The sequence below is a fragment of the Typopeltis vanoorti genome, chromosome 17 (genome assembly GCF_054136105.1).
Source record: "Typopeltis vanoorti isolate ZY-2024b chromosome 17, IOZ_Tvanoo_1.0, whole genome shotgun sequence".
Classification (NCBI taxonomy): Eukaryota; Metazoa; Arthropoda; class Arachnida; order Uropygi; family Thelyphonidae; genus Typopeltis; species Typopeltis vanoorti.
Genome location: NC_143565.1, coordinates 1,926,575 through 1,948,889, shown reverse-complemented (window position 1 = coordinate 1,948,889; position 22,315 = coordinate 1,926,575). Strand labels below are relative to the sequence as shown.

Genomic DNA, 22,315 nt, shown 5'->3' with positions numbered 1-22,315 from the left:
AAAGTTGTCATAACAGCTCAGTAAATAAGTATATATAAATTAATATATGTATTCATGAGCTTCGACTTGGTTGATATGATACATTTTAAAAATAGAGAATTAATGACTTTAAACCGAGATAAAATATTAAGTTTTAATGAGAACGATACAACTTGTTTCAGCATTTTACAGCCTTCATCAGGTATCCACTAAAGGTAGAAAATAATAATAAAAATTGAAGTTTCTAAAAAACTGAGAATCATAGGTAAAAATGCAATACATAATTGACATATAAAAAACGTATTTTTTCTAGTTGTTCTATCCAACGTGCCATTGTTTATTGCATGCGTGCTTGTTTGTAGGCTCTCGTGAATGCCAGTATTGAACAACTGCAGTATGGCTCTCAGGGATGTGGTAACTCAAATTGTTGTTTAAGTGTTCAGGATTAAAGAGGATTTCCCTGAATTCCACAATTTTCCTTTCAAACTCATCACTGCAACGAAAAATATTTTCGGATCTATCGCAAACTGAGTGACTTTGGAGATCATCACGAGGATTGTTTGAGAAAAGAACATGACTGGATAACGCAGTTGCATGTGATCTTTTATAGGAGATGTCTCTCTTATGTTCCTCTATACGTAGTTCAATAGATTTATTAGTCTGTCCAAAATAAGGAATATTACAATCGCACCATAATTTATATACACCTGGATATTTTAGGTTGTGATGAATAGGCTTCGGATGGCTTATAAGAGAACAGATTTTAGGAAGAGTAGTGAAAAACATCCTGATGTTCTATTTTTTAAGGACTTTAGTCAATTTATTGGAGACTGAACTAACGTATGAGATGGAGATACTACCTTTAAAAATAGTAGTTTCTGTAGTGTACTACCTAGGAGATCCAGAAGAAATTTCTTAATCGTTTTTTCAGAATATCCATTTTGTTTAAAAATAAGAGAAAGGTGATTAATTTCTTTTTGGAGTTCATCTGGTTCATTTAAAAGAAGGCATGCTCTGTGTCCTAAGGTAGAAATAGTTCCGAGCTTTTGTGGTGGAAAATGATGAGATTGACAGTGAAGATATCTATTAGTATGAGTGGGTTTTCTGTATATAGAGATTTTAAATCTATCAGAGTATCGTGTAAGAATTACATCCAGGAACGGAAGACAGTTATTTCGTTCTAGTTCGGCAGTGAATTTTATATTAGGATATTGGTTGTTAAGATGATGAAGAAAATCCATGAGAGATGTGTGCCTGTGACACCATATGATAAAAATGTCGTCAACATAACGTAACTAACCAGAGTTTGAGTTTAAATGAGAAGGATGATACTGCTTTCATTTCAAAATCTTCTAGGAAAATGTTTGCTAGAACCGGGGATAAAGGGTTGCCCATTGCTAGGCCTTGGTTCTGTTTGTAAATGGAGTGCGATATTTGAAGTAGCCAGATTGAATACAATGCTTTAATAAAGCAAACATCTTTTTAGACAATTTGTTCTTTAGTAATGTTAGTACCTCCTCAGTAGGGACGTTAGTAAATAATGCGATAATGTCAAAACTTGCTATTATATCATTCAAAATGCAACATGTTTCACTGGATTGTCCAACTTCTTCAGGCATGGGAACATAGAAAGCAAATAAACACTAAAAGAAACATCATATCACTATAAAAATGACTATCATAAAATTCAGTTAGTTTTGAACAGTAGCTACAGTCCGTGTTGAAGTTCTATTGTTAAGCTGCTGCGTGCGTCTGATTTCACGAGTGTGACAATATCGGATAGCAGAGCTGAAAGAGTCCGGTAGATTATAGCTAAGGTTATTATTTAAGTGATGAGGGTCCATAACAATTTCCTTAGACTCGACTATGCATCGCTCCACCTCGGAATATATATGAAGGTTTAAAGTTGTTGTCCAGCTTATCTCATGTTGACAGCCTTTATCATTTGTGTTTACTGGAAACAGTACATGGCTAAACAGGATGTTGTGTCGCTTTCTTCCTTATCACAACTATTTTAACCTTTTATGCTATATCTCCGTAATACACTATCGGGTAGCACGTGGTACCTCTGAGGGACAATGGAATTTCCTCGAGAACGAGGCAGTACCAGAGTATCAGAGCGTCTGAGATTTACCTCTCGTAAAACGCCAAGAAATTTATTTGTTTCGCTGCGCCACTTAGCACTATTAGATTATTAATATTAACAACCAAGAGGTAATCTCGGGACAGTACTTAATGATACCTATCAACTCTGCAGACGTGGCCAAAATATATCCTTTTTAATATCCCACATAGGTTTGCATTAATATTTTATAAGCGGTGCATTGGATTCCAGAAATCACAGAAATCAAAAACAAGGTTTATTATACTCAAAAGTTGATACACATAATAACATAAATTAAAATCCCATCTTAAGGGAGTTCCAGACAAGGTATATAATATTCAAACACTACTATTACACTTATAAAATATTATACAGTAGCTTCCTAAAGTAAGAATTATATTAACCTTCGCTAATGCATTAGTCATGTACTATTATCACAATCAATCTAAAACTCCGTAGCTCTGTCAGACTACACAAGATAACATTCATATCTTTCACAACCTCTTTATATTATGCCAATTCTTTACTCTAACATATCCTTAACTTCATTCAATATAAAGGCGACCTTTAACACAACGACAGAGATAGTAAGGTTAAAATCAATATTCTTCTACAGTGATAACAATACAATCCTATCCTATATCATTAATGTTCTTCTTCTATAACATATTAATGTGACACAAATCTTTCATTCATAATCAGTGTAACACAAACAAAGTTTACTAATCTTCCCTTTTTGGTTCTTTAGTGCTTCATAGGTTCACAGGAAACTGGCCTTCTGTGGACAACCGGACTTGCTTCTATCCGCAGAGATACTGCCGCCAAGACCTGCGACTGACTCCGGTACCGGGGCACTGGTACCTGGTACCCTTTGCCACCACGAGAGGGGAACACACAGGAGATCCAGGAACGAAAAAAGCCTTGTCATATGACCCTTATATTTCCCTCTTTCCTTCTCGGCGATTCTCGCCCTTTTCGATGTCCAGCCAACTCACACGCGTACTACGTCATAGCGTCCATATCTCTCCCCTGCTATCGCATGTACGCTGACATCACGTTGTTTACTTGGGGCGAGCCGCTCCCTCATCACGTTACGACTTCATAACCTTTGGACTTGACTCCCCCCCCAACTGGTGAATTTGTGCTTACATTTTATAATTCTTTTATACATATTTCATAATGCTCTGCTAATGTTTTACACTTTCAATATTGAATCATTCGTGAATGGCACAAAATATATACTTATTTAACCTTTTCATAACAGAACACACTTGATTTACATATACATAATACTTAATTTTCACTTAGAGGCAATTTACTGTATTTATCTCCTTTTTTTGTTTGGAAAAGCATGTTAGATTGTGATAAGATAGGAGTTCATAAAATTCCACTCTATCACAATCCAACAAGGGCACTTGCTTAGTTCTTTTGTAGGCAATGTCCCTCTGGTGTTCTTCCAGACATATGAGGATGGATTTTTCAATTTGGCCATAGTACTGCTTCCCGCAGTCGCATATGATTTTGTACACTCCTGGGAATTGTAGATGGTTGTGAACTTGTTTATATTTGCTTAAAATCGATTTTAGTTTAGGAAGAGTAGAGAAACAGGTTTTTATGTTGAACTTTCGTAAAATTTTTCTTCGTTTCGTGGAGAGCGAGCTGATGTATGATAAGGAGATGTAACCTTTGGGGTTGTCTTGTGTTTCTGAGTTGTTTTGATGGCAGCAGTATAGATGCTTATTAATAATTTTCAACGAGTAGCCATTACTTGTTAAGGTTCTTTGTAGATGTTGTAGTTCATTTTTTAGCTCTTCATCATCTGACAGTATAGATCTGGCACGATGTGCTAGGGTTGAGATGATACCCACTTTCTGTGCAGGATAGTGATGTGAGGACGCATGCAGGTATGTATCTGTGTGTGTAGATTTTCTAAAGATTGAGATTTTAATAGAATCAGATGTCTTAGTAAGTCTTACGTCCAGGAAGGGAAGAGATCATTTTCTTCAACCTCCATTGTTAATTTGATATCTTGGTGGAAGTTGTTTAAATGATTTAAAAAAGACTGAAGGTTATTGGTGCCATGTTCCCAGATAAGAAATATGTCATATACAAATCTCAGCCAAATTTTTGGTTTAAAAGTAGCTGAGGAGATTGTCTTTTGTTTGAAATCTTCAAAAAAAGATGATAGCTAACATAGGAGACAGGGGGGTACCCATTGCCAATTCCTTATGTTGTTTGTAAACTTTTTTTCTCATATTGAAAGTAGCCGGAGCGAATGCAATGTGATAGCAAGGAAAACATCTTTTTTGAAATCTTGTTCTTTAAAATATCGAGAACCTCTTGCTTGAGTTGGAACATTTGTAAAGAAAGCCACCATGTCAAAGCTCACCATGATATCTGAAGGCTGGAATTTTAAATTTTTGATTTTCGAGATGAAATCTGTTGAGTTTTTTATATATGAAGAAAAATTTCCTGTGAAACCTTTTAAAGATGAAGCCAAATTTTAAATTTGGCTTCATCTTTAAATTTAAAGGCTGGAATTTTAAATTTTTGATTTTCGAGATGAAATCTGTTGAGTTTTTTATATATGAAGAAAAATTTCCTGTGAAACCTTTTAAAGATGAAGCCAAAAACTCCACTGTTTTTCATCATGTGTATCGATCACATTATGAAGTGGCATTAGGTCTGATATCAAAATTGGAGATATTAATCTCAACTCTTTACTCTATGCAAATGATGTTATACTTCTAAATAAATCCAGTACAAGTTTGCAAAATTCCCTGACTAAATTGAATAACTGCTGTAATAAATTTTATAAGAAAATCAGCAATCCAAAAACAATGAACATAGGCAGAAACATTAAAAACATCAACTGCATCCTGAATGGAAAGCCTATAGAACAAATAAAGCATAAGGGAGGTTCTAAGACTGCAGTAACAAATTATAGACCAATCAGTATCTCAGGCATGGTGGTAAAAGTACTAGAAAAATTGGTAAAAAAAAGAGAATTCAAGAATAGGTAGATAAAAATATGATACTGTATGAGGGTCAATCATCCCTTAGTAATTCATTAACTTTTTTTTATAATAGAGTAAAAGCTGAGTTAGATAAAGGAAATGACTACATGATGATTCTGCTGGATTTTGTAAAGACATTTTACAGAATACCACATGGAACTTTGCTACGCAAGTGATGGACATGACACTGGTTAAGTGGGTAAGAGGGCAGCTGGTGGACAGACATCAAAAAGTGGTATATGGAGGGGCAGAATCGAGGCGAAAACAAATGACTAGTGGTGCCGCAAGGTTCAGTGCTGGGACCACTGCTGTTCAATTTGAATACAAATGATATAGGAAATGAAAGGAAATATTCAACTGTTTGCTGATGATGTAAAATTAGGTTAAAAATTGTTAATCAAGGTGATGTGGAGAGCTTGCAGAACGATTTAAATAGGTTGTAAGTATGGGCAAAAGATAATGGGCTTCAGTTTAATGTCGAGAAATGTAAAGTTATTCATTTTATTTTAGACACAAAGTTTAAGGGACATATTGCTAAGGTAGCTCATAAGATTACTTGGCTATTTTAGGCGATGTGGAGAGCTTGCAGAATGATTTAAATAGGTTGTGAGTATGGGCAAATGATAATGGGCTTCAGTTTAATGTCGAGAAATGTAAAGTTATTCATTTTATTTTAGACACAAAGTTTAAGGGACATATTGCTAAGGTAGCTCATAAGATTACTTGGCTACTGAAGAACACATTAACAAGTGTACAGATAAGGAAGTTGTCATTCCTCTTTATAACGCCTTGGTACGCCCACATCTGGATTACTGTGGTTTCTTGTGGATGAGGAAGCGGTGGAGAGGATTTAGATTAAATTTATGTGTAACGAGTGACCAAGACAGTGAGTGGCCTGTGGAATGTGCCCTAAGAGGATAGACTGAAGGTGTGTGGATTACAGAAATTGGTTGATAGGAGAAAAAAGAGGGGATATGATAGAAACATTTAAGTTGCTTAAAGGGTTTTAGAGGATAGATGCAGGGGAAATGTTTCAGCATTTGGCTAGAGGGATCAGAACAAGGTTATCCCCGGAGGTTGAATAAGGGCATGGCTAGTAGGGGTGTGAGGACTAGATTTTTTGCTTGGAGAGTTGTGAATGAGAGGAATGGATTGCCAGAGTCACTTGTGAGTGCTTTGTCTGTTAATGGGTTCAAGGAGAGGTATGATAGATTGTATGGATGGTTTGAGTCTCTTGCGATGAGTCTTCAGACTCTATAGAGGTGCCTGTATAATAATAATAATAATTTTGGGTATTTTAGACACAATTTAAATAAAGGAGGCAAATTAAATATGGATATAGACAATAGAATTAACCAAGTTGGTAAGGTAAGAAGTCAACTGAATAAATTTATATGTAATGAGAGAGAAAAACACTACTCTACACTAGCTTACGGAGCTTAGACCTGAGTTAGAAATAAAACCTTGATCAAAGACAGGAGACCACAGATATGAGAGTTTTGACAAAGATTAGGGGAGTCAACAGATGTCATCAATGGTGATATCATGTTTAATACCACTTTCCTTCATAATGTGATCCATATACATAATGAATAACAGAGGGGATAATGTACATCCTTGTCTCACACCAGATTCAACATTAAACCATCTTCCTGTACTTCCTTCAAATCTAATTTATATGTAATGAGAGAGAAAAACTACTCTACACTAGCTTACAGATCTTAGACCTGAGTTAGAAATAAAACCTTGATCAAAGACAGGAGACCACAGATATGAGAGTTTTGACAAAGATTAGGGGAGTCAACAGATGTCATCAATGGTGATATCATATTAAAAATGAGGATAATAGGAAAGAACTTGGCATTGTTAGCATTCAGAAATATGTCAGAAGAGCTAATTTCAGGTGGCATGGTCACTTAAAAGAATGTAAGAGGAAAGTTAGCAAAACAATTGTTCCTTACCAGGATGGTAGGAAAAAGACCCAGAGGAACACAAAGATCTAGGTGGATTGATACAGTAAAAAGTGCATTCGAAAACAGAAATATAAGATATAATAATATTGGAATCTTGAAAACTAACAGATTAATTTGGAGGAAAATTGTTGATGGGAAGTCAGTAATGATGTAACTTTTTGATGTAGTGTTATCATAATATCCTGTGCATTGAAGGAGGGTATGTGTCAGAAATTTGATGATAATGATCATATTTTTTTTTTTTTTAAATGAAACCAGTTCTAATCCATTATATAGTACGAGAATCGCTTTTGTGTGTGTGTGTTGTTTTTCCTAGGTTGTAACTGGATTGCGACACTGTCACCCTGCTCATCAAGGAGTTGATTCCTTTTATTCCAGTGTTGTTGGTGGAAGAGGTCAAGGGTGCTGTGTTCACTACGATGATGATGCTTGTGGAAAAGATAGCTTATCACCTTTTGTTTAAAGGCTGTAAGCAGATTGATAGCAGTTGCTTTTCCCAGTGAAGGTGCTCTGTTGTCTACTTTTGTGTTGGATATAAAAATTATATATCACTACTCTCATAGTGATAAATAGATAGTTACAGATTCAATCATTTATAGAAGATGCATGGGACAAGTTAAAATATTCTTCTTCTCAATGCAGCCAGTTGCAGGTTAGAGCTGCAGTTTCCCAAGATAAATGTATCAATTAAATGTTAACAAGACACTCTGAATTGTTCCGGTTCTGTTGAGAAGAAGCAATTCTCTGATAATTCCGAACGAAATCTGTGTAGAATAGTAGGAGTAGGACGGGCACTGTGCAACATCCTTCACTGTATGTCATATCCAATTAATGGATGTTTGCTGAGATGATGAAGGATTCTCTAGTGAAGCTGCTTGCTATTTTTTGGATTAGAAAGTTTGAACACTCAACTCCTCCAACATGGTTGGAGGAGTTGAGTGCCACCATCGTATTTACCAATTTGCAAGAAATATGCAAGTGCCAAGTTTTCTGCTGTTGGTTCTTGAAGACATACACACGGTAAGTACAGTGTGTATGTATAAATACGTTAATGTATTTGGATAAAATATCAAAATTATGGTAAAAATTTTAAAATAAATTAAACATGAAAAAATATTGTTCATCACCATAATCATCATCAAATTCCTGCCATGTACCCACAAGGAGTGTACAGGATATGATAGTACTACATGAAAAAATTATATCATTACTAACTTCCTATCTACAATTTTCCTCCAAATCAGTCTGTTACTTGTCAAGACTCCAACATTATCAGATCTTATATTTCTATCGTCTAAGGAACTTTGTACCGTATCAATCCACCTATATCTTGGTCTTCCTCTGGGTCGTTTTCCTGCCAACCTGGCAGAGAACACTTGCTTTGCTAATCTTTCCTCGCCCATTCTGTTTAGGTGACCATACCACCTGAGATTAGCTCTGCAAACGCATTCCTGGATACAGACAATATCAAGTTCTTTCCTAATATCCTCATTTTTAATACGATATTGCCATTGATGCCATCTGTTCACGCCTCTCATATCTGCGGTCTCTAGTCTTTGGTCGAGTGTTTTACTTCTGAACTAGCTCTCAGATCCATAAGTTAAAACTGGTTTGAACACTGTCTTGTATACAGCTAATTTAGTGTTCCGACTAATTTCTCTCTTATTCCATATGAATTTATTCAATTGACTTCCCACCATACCAGCTTTGCTGATTCTGTTGTCTATTTCCATATTTAATTTACCATCTTCAGTAAAATTCGTGCCTAAGTAGCTGAAATGTTTTACTTGTTCCACAGGTTCCCCATTCACAACACAGTTGACATTTTCAATGATTCTGCCTATTTTCATTGTCTTTGTCTTTTTATTGCTGACCTTCATACCATATCTATTACAACAGCTATTCAATTTAGTCAGAGAATCTTGCAGACTTGTCGTGGATTTATTTAGAAGTATAACATCATCCACATAAAGCAAAGAGCTGACATTAACATCTACAATTTTGATATCATGTTTAATACCACTTTCTTTCATAATGTGATCCATATAGATAATGAATAACAGGGGGGATAATGTACATCCTTGTCTCACACCAGATTTAACATTAAACCCTCTTCCTGTACTTCCTTCAATTCTAACTGCTGACTTACAACTCAAATAAAGACTAAATATAGCTTGATATAATGCCCCATTGACATCATATAACTGCAGCGTACTGAATAGCTTCTCTCTTGGCACCTTATCATATGCCTTTTCCAAATCGACAAAACTTAAATACAGATCTTTGTTATATTCCCATGCTTTCCGACTATTTGTGGTAAAGTGAAGATCTGATCCTGACAGCATCTGTTTGGCCTGAATCCAGCTTGTTCTTCACCAAGCTTTTCTTCCACAATTCTTCTCAACCGTTTCTCAAGTATACTTGCATAGATTTTGGCAAGAACACTCAGTAGGGAAATACCTCGGTAATTCTCACATTCAGTTTTATTTCCCTTTTTCTATATGGGTACTATGAGAGCTCTACTCCAATCATTGGGAATTCGTCCGTCTGTCCAGGCTTTCTGAACTATGCAGTGCAGCCACTGTAAGACTCTTATACCACCATACTTCAGCATTTCTGGTCGAATATCATCTACTCCAGTATTCCTGGAGTAGATGATATTCTATGGATATGTATTCCTGCCTGCATAACTGGTCAGTGTTTTTTACCACTGTGCTGTCATCACTGCTTGCTTCATTTAGCAGTTTTTCAAAATAATTACTTCATACTTCAAGGATATCTTTTATTCCAGTTTTCATGTCACCTTTATCATCTCTAACTCCTTTTACAGCACTCTTTCCTCCATTCCTAAGCTTCTTCAACAACCTCCAGAATATTTTGCCACCTTCTTGATATTTATTTTCTATATTCTTGCCAAAGTCTTCCCATGACTTTTGTTTAGCTAGTTTTACACAGTGTTTAGCATTCTTGCATTTGTCTCTATATTCTCTAAGAGCACAAGCTGACTTATTTGACATGAACTTTTGATATGCTTTCTTCTTTTCCTTCACTGCCTCTTTAACTTCCTGTGTCCACCAGGGAGTTCTCATTTTTCTATCCTTGCAGACAACCTCACCACATGCCTCTCTGGCTGAATTAATCAGTGTTTTCTTCAGAGTTTGCCACTGAATCTCCAAGGTTTGATTCCTGTTCTCAAACTCTTTCATTTTCTTTTCAATAATCTTTGTGTATTTTAGTCTACAGTTCACATCTGAGAGCTGCTCAACTTTTATTCGCTTTAAAGCTTTCTTACATGTTATTCTTTTCAGTATGAAATTCAATTTTATCCTGCTCAAGACTAAATAGTGATCACTTCCAATTTCAAATCCTCTGCACACTCTGGTGTCCTGCACCAGGGAGAAAACATCACTATCAACAATAACATAGTCAATGAGACTTTTCTTATTCCTTGTCTCTTCTCTCTATCTGAATTTGTGCACATTTTTATGTTGGAACATGGTGTTAGTAATAACTAGTCCATGTCCTGAGCAGAAATCCAACAGATATTTGCCATTATTATTAGCTTTGCTCTTTTCTCCAAATTTTCCCAAAATATTTTTGTATGTGTCACAATCATTTCCTACTCTGCTATTTAGATCCCCAACAAGGATCAACTTTTCATTTTTCATTGTGTCAGTTGCTTTTTCTAAAGCATCAAAAAAGTCCTCCACTTCTACCTTAGTAGAACCTTCTGTGGGACCATAGGCACAAATAAGTCTCATTGTCGAGTTCCCCATTCTCATATTTGCCCACATTACTCTACTTGAGACTGCCTGCCATTCAAGAAGATTAGCCTCGTATTTTGTGTTGAATACTATGGCTACTCCTTCTTTTCCTTGATTGTTATTGCCTGAATATAACATTTTGTATTTACTGCTCAGAAAGATCTCACCAGTTTTGGTCTTTTTTGTTTCAGTCACCCCTATTATGTCGATCTGGTACTTATCTAATTCCTCAGCTAGCTCCATTTCTTTGCGATTCAGGCTTCTTACGTTGATAGTACTGATCTTTAACTCTGTAAATGTTGAGTTGGGGTTTGTTTTCAGATTTGTTCCAGTAGCTGACTTTTCGCTGTTCGCCCTGGTTCCCTGGCGAAAACAACGCGGGCCTTGTTTGACCGGGCGACACCCCAGCCGGCATGAAATTTTGTCATGTTGTACGATCTTTTTTTTTAGTTTAACCAATAAGAATACAATTTGGTCGGCTAAATCCCAAATTGCCAGCCCATCCTCGTTCTTTCAGTATCCAAGTAGATACGCAACAGGGTGCACCACTAGGTGAGAATTGGACATTAGGTCAGAAGCTCTGGTCGGTTCTCTGCATTCCTTTAAAGGCTATGTGGAGGTCTCCTCTCAGTTATACAGCTGACCCTTAAGCACCCAAAAATATTGTTTATTATGGATAAAATTACACAGTTTGGTATAATTCAAAAATAAAAATGAAACAACAAGAAGAATCATGAAAAAATAGTTTATTATCGACAAAATTATAGTTTAGTATAATTCAAAATTACTTAAAAATTACTATAACAAATGTTATGTCTTTAATTGTAATGTCCAAATATTTAAAGAGACGGAGTAAACACGATAAGCACTACGAACACTCTACTACTAGTGCAAACTGCATATAAACAACAGTGGAACTGCACGACGGACAGTGGCACATTACTCTATTAGTTTGAATCTCACTATGACCTGCATATGCTTGTGTGCGTAGCAATATGACACTGCGGAAAACACAGTGCTGCTAGCGTCCTTCGCCTTCCTAAGTGCTACAAGATGAATTTTTATTTTATTTTTATTTTTTTTTTTTTTTTACGAAATAAGAGAATTGTATAGGATTGTTGATGATAAAATTAAATATTATAAGCAAATATAAATAAATTAATAAATATATTTATATATCGAGAAAAATTGGGGATGCTGCAGTTCTGCAGTGCCTATGTACGAGCCGCCCCTGATCATCTGCATAGGCTATCAAAGTCAGTGCTTGGTAAGTCTTGATCTTTGAGCCCTTCTTACCAAGCACTGACTTTTGACATTAAAAGCATACAGCTTTGGCCTCAAGATTATTCATTTCATCTAGATGCTATATTCCAGTGCTCATTTCTGCCTATAAATAAACAACAGACTTGACACACCTGTGGCATACCGTGTTTGTGTCTACTCTGCCATACCAGAGGGGAATAAAACAAGGCTGTCTGATGTGTGGCAGAGTAGACACAAACACAGTATGCCACAGGTGTGTCAAGTCTGTTGTTTATTTATAGGCAGAAATGAGCACTGGAATATAGCATCTAGATGAAATGAATAATCTTGAGGCCAAAGCTGTATGCTTTTAATGAAGCTGTACAGGTAGGCATGCTGAATATGGTCAAAGGTATTCTCTTGGTCTAGTGTTATAAGGCCTATGCTCTTGCTTATGTTGACAATGCTCATCAGGTGTAATAAGATGCAGATTGTTGTGCATCAATCTATTTGATATGACACAGCGTTAATGTTTGTCTTTAAATTATCTCCTCTAGTGCAGGTTTAATCCTGTTAGTGACTTTGGATGTCATTTCATAACCAGTATTGATAATGGAGATGGGCTGACAGTTTTCCAGTTTGAGATCACTTTCTTTTGGGATGAAAATGATGTCATTCTGCTTGAAGCCATTAGTGCACGTTTCAATGTATACTCTGTACAGGAAAGGCCAGAGTTGCTCCCAGAAAGTCTCATAAAATTTATTGCTGAAGAAGTCTTTCCATAGATATCTGCATCAATTAACATAATATTTATCACAATTCACTTCTGAAAGCTACTCAACTTTGCTTCAATTAGTCTATATTTTCCTTGTCCATATGATATTTATTTTTATTCTGCTCAAAGTTAAATGTTAAACACCGTCTATTTCAAATCTTCTGTATATTCTTGTATCCTAAATAAATATGAAGATATCATTATCAACACTAAAATAGTTTGTAAGACTATATAAATCAAGTGGGTAATCCAGCATTATTTCAAAGCCAAATGCAGAAACTATGAAAGTTTTGTATGAAAATTGACCAGAGAGCTTATGGGAATACACTCGCCGGCATTTACGAGTTGCCCTATCATGGATCTTATAGGAGACATGATCACTAGCCTAAGCATCCATATATTCGTCTTCTATTGGTCCATTTTGATACGGTTTCATAATTTTGCATTGCTGAAATGAAGCCTTTTGGCTCTTTATTTTAGTAAAGTTGGTAAGACTTTTCTTATTTCTTGTGTCTTCGATGCGAATTTCTGCATATCGTTATGTTGAAACACTGTATTAATAATGACTAGTCTGTAACCTGAAGAAATCCAATGAGTGCTTTCCATTGGTTTTGCTCTTTTTTCCATATTTTCTCAAAATATTTGTGTATGTTTCTATAGATCTCCAACAAAAGCCTGTTTGTCCTTTTTTCCCCTGAATTCTCTAATAACTAAAGTACTTCTTCGGTAGAATATTCTGTATAACAACCACAAGCATAAATAAGTCTCAATGTCTAATTCCATATCCTGAAATTTGGCCACATCACTCTACTTGAAATTGCTTGCTATTCATGAAGGCTATTAGGTTAAAAAGTAGATATTAATATTATTATTAATAATAACAAATTACCAAACATTCCTGAACAAAAATCCCATTGGAGATATGCTATTGTCACAAAAAATCACTGTAGCAAACTATCTACAATAAAGAACTATTTCTGAGGTCTCTATTTGCTACAGAGAAAGCCAACTGTATGATCACAGCTGTTTCAAGTTCATCCACTATTATTTTAGAAATTATGGACTTTACAACCATGATATAAATAACTGCTTTAATTTCCCAAAGTTTTGATCTTCATATTAAGATCATCATCTGGAGTATATCTACCCTATATATATAAAATGATAAGATAAGCCTTTTCATGTCACGTTTGTATGTCACATTCTAATTTTGAAACTCAGGGGCCACCCAGAGTGTCAAGTCTTCAAAATTCGAATCATCAGAATTCAAGGAGAACCAGCCTACCAGTCCGGAACATGGGGGGTTGGGCACCGTAGGCAACAGGAGGGCGTAGACCCCTAGTACAAATATACAAGGACAAGCTGAGTTACATTACACACAATAAGCTAAAAAACAATGATTTGATCACCAGTTATTCTACTGGCATGACCTTCTAGCGAAAAAAAAAAAATTACAAATTAATTATTTCGAAACTACATCAAAGCTAAATTCTAACTTACAAGGACAAGGACAAGCTGAGTTACATTACACACAATAAGCTAAAAAACAATGATTTGATCACCAGTTATTCTACTGGCATGACCTTCTAGCGAAAAAAAAAAAAATTACAAATTAATTAATTATTTCGAAACTACATCAAAGCTAAATTCTAACTTAAGATAACATGAGAAAAATATTCTTTCTTATAGATAGACTTCTTTCAGTAACAATGATGTCCTATTTTTAACATCACAATTGTTATTTTAGATTTAGGATTCTGGATTATCTACAGTCCTATTTATATATAGTTAACTCTTAGAGAGAAAGGTTCGTGGGTAGAATATATGTCTTCCATATGCTTGGGATTTTTAGACCATCAGTATTGTTCAGATTGGGGTGGCTGATACGAATCTCACAGGCCTCCTTAAATTAAAATGGTGTAGGGACAGCAATATCATTCCAAACTGCATCAAACTAAAGAGAAAATTTACCTCAACAAAGGGCACAACGAATATACCACCGCATGGAGAAAGTGTTACTCAGATAACAGATCCAGGCTACGAGAAAAAACCAGGTACAAAATGAAAAATCTAAGCTTTCAAGTTACTTGAAAGCAGATATTTGGATTATCCTCGAAAAGATTACAGACAACATGGCGAACCATATCCTTCAAACTAAGAAAGAAAATCTCATATCCAAATTTCATAGACTAAAAGATCGACAAAACCAACGGACATATTTGAATTTCACCACAGTGAACGTTAAAAACCAACCAGAAGCAAGAAGTAACAGGAGCCACCAATTGCCAGCAGGTAACAGCAACGTAGTCAACCTATCCAACCACTCCTTAAACAAAGATGAACCTCTGCTACTCAACAAAGGTCTAAATTTTGCCGTAGCACCCAGATCGATGAACAAACTGGATTTTATTTGTAATAGTGAAAGCAGCTTAAGATTCATCCCAAATAACATAGCAGATGAAATATGGGAAATTAAGCCACTTTCACTATTACAAATAAAATCCAGTTTGTTCATCGATCTGGGTGCTACAGCAAAATTTAGACCTTTGTTGAGTAGCGAGAATTCATCTTTGAAACAGCCAACATTTTAAATATAAATCATAAGAAAACAATAACAAGTAACTTAATGAAACATGAATTAACGGCAGTGAAATCATTAAAATCAAATTCCGAACATCATAATAACTAGAGCCGATAAAGGAAGTGTCACCGTTGTTCTAAACCAAACCACTTATTAAGAAAAAATTAATCTGCTAGTCTCGAACAATAGTACATACCGTGTTAAATACGACCCAACAATAGAATAAGAAAGAAAACAGAGAAACTACTTAAATCTATTACTACATGGCCTGAAGATACAGTCAAAAAACCACTTCTGCACTATGCTCGTTCTCTGAGAATTTACGGTCTATCGACTATCTTCAACTACTGGCCGATAGTCGAAGGTATAGATAGCCCAAATTATCAGCTAGCCAAGAAATTACCAACTCCTTGAGTGGCAACACTCAAGGAGTTGGTAGGTCATTCACATTCCTATATCAGAAACACACAACACTTCATAAACATAATCAAAGAAATTACATCAGAAAAAAGATGATTTATTAGTCAGTTTTGACGTCTCTGCCCTCTTTACAAATGTCTCAATCAAAGACATAATCCTTCTTTTACAGAGCAAACTCCCTCCAGATATCACGCCACTCTTTGCAAATGTATTATGTTCTTATTTTGTATGGCAAAACGCTTTCTACCTACAAAAAGGCACAGCCATGGGCTCACCATTATCCCCCTCCTATTGCTAACTTTTATATGGAACATTTTGAGCAACATGCTCTATATTCCTCTCCTTTAAAACCTCCTTTAAACCCAAAGTCTAGCTAAGATACGTTGACAATGTTTTCGCAATATGGCCCCGTGGTCGCCAACTAGACACTTTCCTTAGCAACCTAAACAAACAACACAAATGCATACAGTTCGCAATTGAGATTGAAAAACAGAACTCACTTCCGTTTCTAGATATACCTGTCACATGTCTTCCTTCTGGCAGTCTTTCCTTCACTGTTTACTGAAACCGACACATACTGGTCAATATACATATATAAACTCCTATCACCACCCAACAGAAAAACTAGGTGTCATTAATACTCTAAAAATCAGGGTTTTGAAGATCTGCTCCAAAGAACATGAGCTGAAAGACGAATTTAAAGTTATCAGCAATACTTTTCTAAAAAATTGTTACAGCCAAAACACTATTAACAAAATTCTCTACAAGACCAATAAAAAACAAAGATAAACCAGACTACAATAAAACTATAACCATTCCTTACATTAAAGGGACATCAGATAAAATAAACAGAATACTACAAAAATACAACCTCAAAGCCACCTTTAAACCTCATGCAAAATTAAAGAGCTTACTCAACTCATCCAAAGACCCATTCCCTCCGCTGGCCCACCCTGGAGTATACCGTGTTTATTGCACCTGTAATATACCTTATACAGGGGAAACAGGATGCACAATTCCTATCAGACAAAAGGAACATAAACGACACATTAAATATAATAACTATGGTGAAGTTGGCCTTTCTGATCATGCCCTGAATACTTTACATAGAATTGACTGGAAAAGCACCAGTTGTTTACATCACACCGAAACATGGTATGCACACAAATTTAAGGAAGCCTGCAAGATTCATATCAACCACCCCAATCTGAACAATAATGATGGTCTAAAAATCCCAAGCATATGGACGACCCAAGAACCTTTCTCTCTAAGAGTTAACTATAAACAGAAACTGCAGATAATCCAGAATCCTAAATCTAAAATAGCAATTGTAATGTTAAAAATAGGACATCATTGTTACTGAAAGAGGATTAACTATAAGAAAGAATGTTTTTCTCGTGTTAGGTGTCATTAATACTCTAAAAAACAGGGTTTTGAAGATCTGCTAAAATGAACATGAGCTGAAAGACGAATTTAAAGTTATCAGCAATACTTTTCTAAAAAATGGTTACAGCCAAAACACTGTTAACAAAATTCTCTACAAGACCTCAATAAAAAACAAAGAAAAACCAGACGACATCAAGTAACACAGAGCCCAGTGGAGTCTAGAGGGGATAATACTGGGTATAGAAACAACAGCATTTATATGCTTTATACTAATGCCAGGAGTATCCAGAATAAGGGAGAGAAATTGGTGGTGCAGATAGCATCAGCCTGGCCAAAAATTATTGGGATCACTGAGACGTGGTTGACAAAAGAGGATATAATAACAGGAATAGAAGTCGCTGGGTACAGCATTTTTCGGCAGGATAGGAAGGGAAAGCATGGTGATGGAGTACTACATATGATAAGTGACCACCTATGTCCTCTAAGAGTGGAGGCTTTGGAAGGCAGTGACACTAATGATTTTGAAAGCATATAGTGTGAAGTAGAGGCTGGCAAGAGAGGATATTTAGTGGGATGTTGCTACAGACCCAGGAGCACAGAGGGTGGGGACCAGATGTTTAGACAGTTGAGTTTGGCAAGTGCAGAAAGAATGATTGTTATGGGAGATTTTAACTACATTAGTATAAACTGGGGAGAGGAAGATACATGTAGCAATAAGGGAATGGAATTACTAGAATTCTTGAGGGACAAATGTCTTAGTCAACATGTAATAGAGGGAACAAGAGGTTCAAGAGTTTTGGATTTGGTTATAGCATCAGAAGAATTGATAATAACTGAGATGACATCTCTCCCACCAGTTGGAAAGAGAGTCACCATATGGTTTTGACTTGGAAAATGAATAGACATGCAGGAGTATCAAAGAGACGGGAACGTATGTGGAATCATAAAGCAGGTGATTATAACAGTCTAAGATGTCAACTTGGGGAAGTTTCATGGAGGGAGGAATTGGAAGGCCAGAATATCATTAGTTCATGGGAAATTGTGAAAGAATATTTGTTAGCAGCAATGGTAAGTTGTATACCACGAGTGAAGAAGAGGACACAATTTGGAGTAAAGTGGATGACAAACAATATTAAGCAGGAACTGCATGCGAAAAAGAGGCTATGGAAGAGATATAAGGAGATAGGTGAAGAGAGGATGCATGAAGAATATAAGGCACAGAATAGAAGAGTGACTAGTATGGTAAGGAAGGCGAAACTGAAATATGAGAGGAGATTAGCCCTAAGATCCAAAGCAAATCCTAGGGAATTTTTTAGCTATGTGGCCAGTAGGAGGAGAAATGACTGTGGAAGAATGATATTGCGGGAGAAAAATGGGAATAGAGTGACTGATGCAGAGGACATAGTGGAATTGTTCAATGAACACTTTATTGGAGTATTTCATCCTGGAGGAGTCAGTTTTAATACTAGACGGATAGGGCAGGTTCACGGTTTAGAGGTATAGGAGGAGAGTGTGTTTTAAATACTGAGTTCTCTGGATGTCAATAAAGCTGTGGGAGTGGATGGTATTTCACCACGAGTTTCGAGAGAACGTGCTAGGGAACTGACAGTGCCTTTGACCTGGCTTTTCAATGAAAGTCTGGCTGCGGGAAAGGTGCCCATGGAATGGAAGGAAGGTAAGATAGTGCCATTGCATAAGGGTGGTAGCAGATTGGAAGTGTCTAATTATAGGCCAGTTTGCATGTCGTCAGTAGTTGTTAAGATCTTGGAGAAAGTAGTGAGGGACTGTATACAGCATTGGACAGATGAGGGTGGTGTTATCTATGAGAGTCGACAGGGATTTGTGAAGGGGCACTCTTGTTTTAGCAATATGCAAGCCTTTTATAATAAAGATGAGGGAAAGGCATATACTTTGATTTTCTTAGACTTAGCGAAAGCATTTGACAGGGTGCACATGATAAGATGATATTTAAGTTGCAGCACATGGGTTTGGATGTCAGATCGGTCAACTGGATTCAGAATTGGCTGTCTGATAGGTATCGAAGAGTTGTGTATGGCAGGACAGTTTCAAGGAGGCAGAGGGTTACGAGTGGGGTCCTACAGGGCTCAGTACTGGGACCTATATTGTTTAACCTTTATATCAATGACACTGTCAGTGGATTGCAAAGGGATATTCAGTTGTTTGCGAATGATGTGAAGCTGGAAAGGATTATTAGTAATAGTGCAGATGCAGTAGCCCTGCAAGAGAATATGAATAAGCTAGATAGATGGGCAAATGAATGGGGGTCGGTGTAATGCAGCAAAATGTAAGGTCTCGAGGTTTGGGAAACATCGATGGGACGCTGCATACTCTATGGGAGGAGTTATACTGGAGGATGTAGGGTAGACAAGAGATTTTGGGTTGATGATTGATAGAAACCTGAAATTTAAGGGACATATTGCAAAGGTGGTGAAGGTAACAGAGGATTGCTGCAATAATGAGAAGGAACACTGACCTGCAGAGATAAAAGGGTTATCATTCCGTTGTATAAGTCTCTGATTAGACCACACCTGGACTATTGTTTTCAAATTTGGTTTCCAGGATTTGAAGGGGATAAATTAACTGTGGAAAGGGAACAAAGGCAGATACTAAAGATGGTTTCAGGACTGTACCATGTTAGTTATGAGGATCGGCTGAGGGAATGTGGAGTGCAGAGTTTGGTGGATAAAAGGAGAGGTGATATGATTGAGACTTTTAAACTGTTGAGAGGTGGTTACAGGGTTGACACTGGGGAGTTCTTTCACTTGGTTGAACAGGGGGAAGGAGTGATGACAAGAGGCTATTCCTGGAAGTTACGAAAGGAAACTGTTTGCAAGAGGGTGAGGAGTGGTTGAATCATGGAATGCATTGCCTGATGGAGTGGTGAGAGTGAGAACGGTCAACGAGTTTAAGGAGTGGTATGATAGACTTTGTGTTTCTCAGGGGGGACCTCCCACAATGAGTCTTTTGACTCCATGGAGGCCTGAATAATAATAATAATAATCTTAAATAGAATTTAACTTTGATGTAGTTTCTAAATAATTAATTTGTAATTTTTTTTTTTTTTACTAGAGGTCACGCCAATAGAATAACCAGTGATGAAATCATTGTTTTTTTAGCTTACTGTGTGTAATGTAACTCGGCTTGTCCTTGAATATTTGTATATGCTCCAGATGATGATCTTAATATGAAGATAGAAACGTCAGGAAATTAAAAGTTATTTATAACACAGTTGTAAAGTCCATAATTTCTAAAATGAATGCCGATCACCATGCAACACTAAAAGCAAGGATTCATATACTATTACTTTTTTGTTGTTGTTGTTGTTAAAAAAAAGACATGCTTGTCCAGAGCAGGCTTTTACAAACACGCATGTCCAAGGTGGGAGTCAGAGCCACAACCAGTTGGCTGGATAGCAGGTAAGCTATCCACTCTGCCAACTAGGCCAGCATTTTTCATTATATAATATAATAATAAAGGAGGCAGAAATATCGAAGAGATTATCTAAAATGAGGAACTTATGAAAATAAAACTTTATTACTACTTGCAATATGCATATTCTGGATACGGATGTTCTCCTTTTGTCCCTGCCATTCAGTTGCCACAGCAATTGCTAATGCTTTATTTGGCACTTGAAAGACTTTACCCATTGGTGTCTTTAACTTACGAGAATCCAAATTAATTTCATATACACCTACAGATTGTAAAGAAATATTTAAAATTTTAAAAGAAAAATATTACTAGTACATTATACATATGAAAATGACATTACGCTTACATCACCAAAACATTAGAAGTGATTGTTCATATACAATTTTATCTTTATACAATAAAAATTATATACAGGATCGCTTAATTGTAGAGGCTACAAAAGCGGGAAGAGAACTTCACCTAACCTATTTGAAATGTGGAGAAACAGCTGTGGCAGCTTGCCAAATTCCCATAGTGTGGTGTATCCTGTAACTAGCTATTTACTTCAATTCTGAAATAAAATGATCAAACTATTTTATATTGACTGAAAATATATAAACATTGCAATATCACATAATCAGATATTACACGATAAAACCACTCTGATTATGTAAGCAATGATTATAACATTCATCACAAAACAAGAAGTTAAGCTTCTTGAACAGCAGGTAACTTCATGTAGATAAATAAATTCACCAATGCCAATTTTTATTATGTAAAGGGTTACTTGGCCCTAAGTAACATATTATGACAATCGGAAGGCAGTTGGTCTCCATCCTTAGTCAATGATAGCTGAGTTCATGGCTATTGATGATTTTGTGGACTTGGCGTGAGAGTAAGCAGGCAACCATTTCCATCTTATGTTTCTAAACCCTAACTAGAATTATTATCTGAAATAGTATTTGTTCAATGGTTAATTTTTCTAAGTTTCAGGGTTAAAAGCTTAAGTTTAAGGGAAGGGGAAAACCCTTGTTTTTGCCAAAGACAAACTTACTTGAGAACCAGCTAATAAAAAAAAGTTCTAAAAAAATCCCTCTTATCAGAAACTAAAATTGAACTTATGTGATAGTTTTTTTTTGAGTAGTCCATTATACTTATGAAGCCAGCATTTTTCAAAACATAATAATCATTCAGACTTACATACAGTATATCATTATATAAATATCAGATTTATTGATAAGAAAACATTCATATCAGATACAGAAATAGCAGATATTAAAGATCCAACATTATTTCAAAGCTGAATGTTTGTAGAAACTATTAAAGTTTTGATTTTGGCCAACAAGTTTATGAGAATACCATCCTCGGCATCAGAGTTGCCTTAGTTTGCACTACTTAAAAGAACATGACTGCTGCCCTAACATCCATATATTCACCCTTTATACATTTCATAAAGGTTTGGTCTGACAGCTGTTTTGAACTGGTTGGTTCTCTTCACAGACCATGCAGAAACCTTAAGATAGCAAAAACTCTCATTCGATACTAAAGAAATCCAATATCAGAGAAATGTCTTTTTTATAAATGAACTCTCAATCGGTGAATAAAAGTAATTAATAAAGAAAGAGCAGAGTCATACAGCTCCAGT

General features: G+C 36.0%; 1 protein-coding gene across 1 annotated transcript in view; it reads right to left on the bottom strand.

Moving 5' to 3' along the window:
- The window catches only part of l(2)k14505 (ATP synthase mitochondrial F1 complex assembly factor 2 homolog l(2)k14505), a 116,990-nt gene that overhangs the window by 67,331 nt on the left and 27,344 nt on the right, over positions 1-22,315 (bottom strand). The window contains exon 3 of the mRNA XM_090407318.1: positions 20,808-20,953. Within this exon, the coding sequence (XP_090263444.1) occupies positions 20,808-20,909 (102 nt within the window). The 5' untranslated portion in view covers positions 20,910-20,953. The remainder of the gene's footprint in view (positions 1-20,807; positions 20,954-22,315) is intronic.